We start from the raw sequence: 2310 nt of genomic DNA, 5'->3' as shown, positions 1-2310 counted from the left end.
GGTCTGGATAAACGCTATCACAGGGCCCGTCAGTAGGCCTATCAAAGCCAGTGAGGTAAAGGCTTGGGCTGTGTAAAAAGTCTCATGAGTCCAGTAGACGGCTATCACAACATAGACTGCAAAGGTCGCAGCAGGAGCGAGATTCAAGGGTGTGAGGGCTGGCACACTTTGTTAGAATCCTTCGAGGTAGCGGCGAGTTTGAACACATACAGAGCATCAGTGTGGCAACGAGAAGCTCCCTGAACTTTTTGGACGTTTTTATCTCGTTTCTTCGGAGATTGGTCAGTAGTAGCGATACCACATGCGGTAATGCAAGCATTTTGATGGCTTTGATGTCTCCCAGCAAAGACGCGGTCGTTCGCAGCCTCTCTTGGACCTTTTCTATCCATGCTACTTGCGCCCTTTGCGTAGCCACCGATATTTGCGAGGTTATCCCAATGAAGACTTGGCACAAGCATCAGTCTGTGAAGAGCAAAACGACGACGGCAGCACGCAGTCCTTACCTAAAACGAGAGCAATCGGCGCAAGACAGGCCAGGAAGAGCTGCCTTTCCAGCAGCCAGCATGCAATTGCTATATCCACAAGAGAGCCCCAGGTTTCATGAAGCAGCTGCATGGCGCTGGCTATACGTTCGATGTCGGTGCCCATGAGGGTGACGGCAGAGACGTTGCCCTCATCCGCGGCACGAATCTCAAGGCAGCGTTGATACACAAGGGCAATAAGCCCTCCTCTTAGCTTGGTGACGAACCTAGAGGCCTCGTATGTGTATAAAGATCGTGACACCTGCATCAAGGTCATTAGTCCATCCAATCATGTTGGATGCGATTTTGCCTACCGCAAGGCCCAGATATACAAGAGCCCATGCGCCAATGAGCCCTTTTTCGTGGTAAACATTGGCGTTTTTATCACCGACAAGCTTGATGGTGGTATTGACGAGAAAAGGCTGAGCAAAGGTGAATGCTGTTACACACAATCTTGGGAGCATTGCCGAAGGAAAAGTCGAAAGATGGGTGCGAAAGCATGCTCTCAGCAAACTGTGTCGGGCCTTTGGGTCATCTTGGGAGCGGTGTTAGCATTCAGTAGATTGTTGAAATAGACAGAGGTGGCTCACACTTGGACCAAGTTGTGATCAACTGGCGACGCAGCAACCTGCTCTGCAGCCTAGTATCCAGACTCGGCAAATCATCCTGTAAAAGGACTTTGACATAGCCTTTCCTGAGCAAAGGAAAGAGCCAAGAAAAACTGATCCTTGCCCAAATGCCGCTGAACTCTTCCGGCGAGCCGTTTGCCAGGCGCTTTTTCTCTTCGATCGATTCCAGTATGAGGGCGAAGAGTGTGAGAGAAAGATTCACAATCATGAGAATCGGGGCTGGAGTGCCGGCTGCCAGAAGCCATAGTGTCCTAGTCCGAGCGATATTCAAGAGACTGGAGAGTGACAGATACAGATCGAGCACGGTTGAAGGGCGAAGTGATCGTGCATGACTGGCCCTTGATAGGAAGAAGGCCAGCACGGTAGCCGTGGAGCTCAAGATGTCCGCGGGAAGGGAGAGTCTCGTCTTTAATTCGGGAGATTGACCTCTATACACAAGGTAGAGCACCTGCACGATAAGAATCGAGGCAAAAGTCATCTATAGAGAAGCTTGTAAGCACGTCCTCCGATACACCTCCAAAAGACAGCCAGACGAACCGACTTCCATCGCCGAAGGCCCCTCGATCGCACGGTAAACGCAGCTCGCTGCCTGAAGAGGCCCCATATCTGGATGGGCGCAAGAATGAGAAGCAAGGCAGCCGGCACTGTGACGAATAAGATGTCCTCGAAAAGCAGGGTGAAGTCGAACGGTCTGCATCGAGGGTCGACCTGGGGCCCAAAGGACCGATCACTGCCGAAGGGACAGCCCATCTCTTCGAAAGGCGGCATCAGGGGATGTTGATGATGACCTGAGAAGCATCGTGACAAGACATCAACAGCAATTGATAGATATCGAAAGCTGGAGGCTGGGCTGGTGGACGCGCAATACAGGAAGCCTTGCAGGGAAGCTGTACCTTCACGACATGATGCAGGTTGTATGACATCAGTTGCCTTGCATGTACAGGTACAAGTGGAAGAGCTAGCGACGACGCCGTCTCAGGGCATTGCAGCTCAGGTCCCAGCGGGGTCGAGGTGTAAATGGCCGAGTCGCATGCAGGTGCCTTGAGCAACATCGAGAATAGTTACAGGCCAGGTATCAGTACATTTAGCAGAGGATGTGTAGCTGAGAATGATACGCGTCTTCTCCTTGCATTGCTGCAACCTTTCATTTGAGGACTGTT

The 2310-nt window shown here is 51.6% G+C and overlaps 1 protein-coding gene across 1 annotated transcript; it reads right to left on the bottom strand.

Annotated features, from left to right (window-relative positions):
* Window positions 1-22: 22 nt before the first annotated feature.
* BBK36DRAFT_145970 (hypothetical protein) lies at window positions 23-1918 on the bottom strand (the record flags this gene model as incomplete). Its single annotated transcript, XM_024897532.1, has 6 exons — window positions 23-158; window positions 211-444; window positions 504-783; window positions 836-1056; window positions 1112-1628; window positions 1688-1918. Coding segments are annotated over 6 exons (1619 nt in total), but the record flags the coding sequence as incomplete, so codon positions are not given.
* Window positions 1919-2310: the final 392 nt, after the last annotated feature.

The sequence above is a fragment of the Trichoderma citrinoviride genome, assembly GCF_003025115.1.
Source record: "Trichoderma citrinoviride strain TUCIM 6016 unplaced genomic scaffold BBK36scaffold_115, whole genome shotgun sequence".
NCBI lineage: Eukaryota > Fungi > Ascomycota > Sordariomycetes > Hypocreales > Hypocreaceae > Trichoderma > Trichoderma citrinoviride.
Note: the sequence above shows the minus strand (reverse complement) of the source record. Positions and strands in the feature narration are given on the sequence as shown.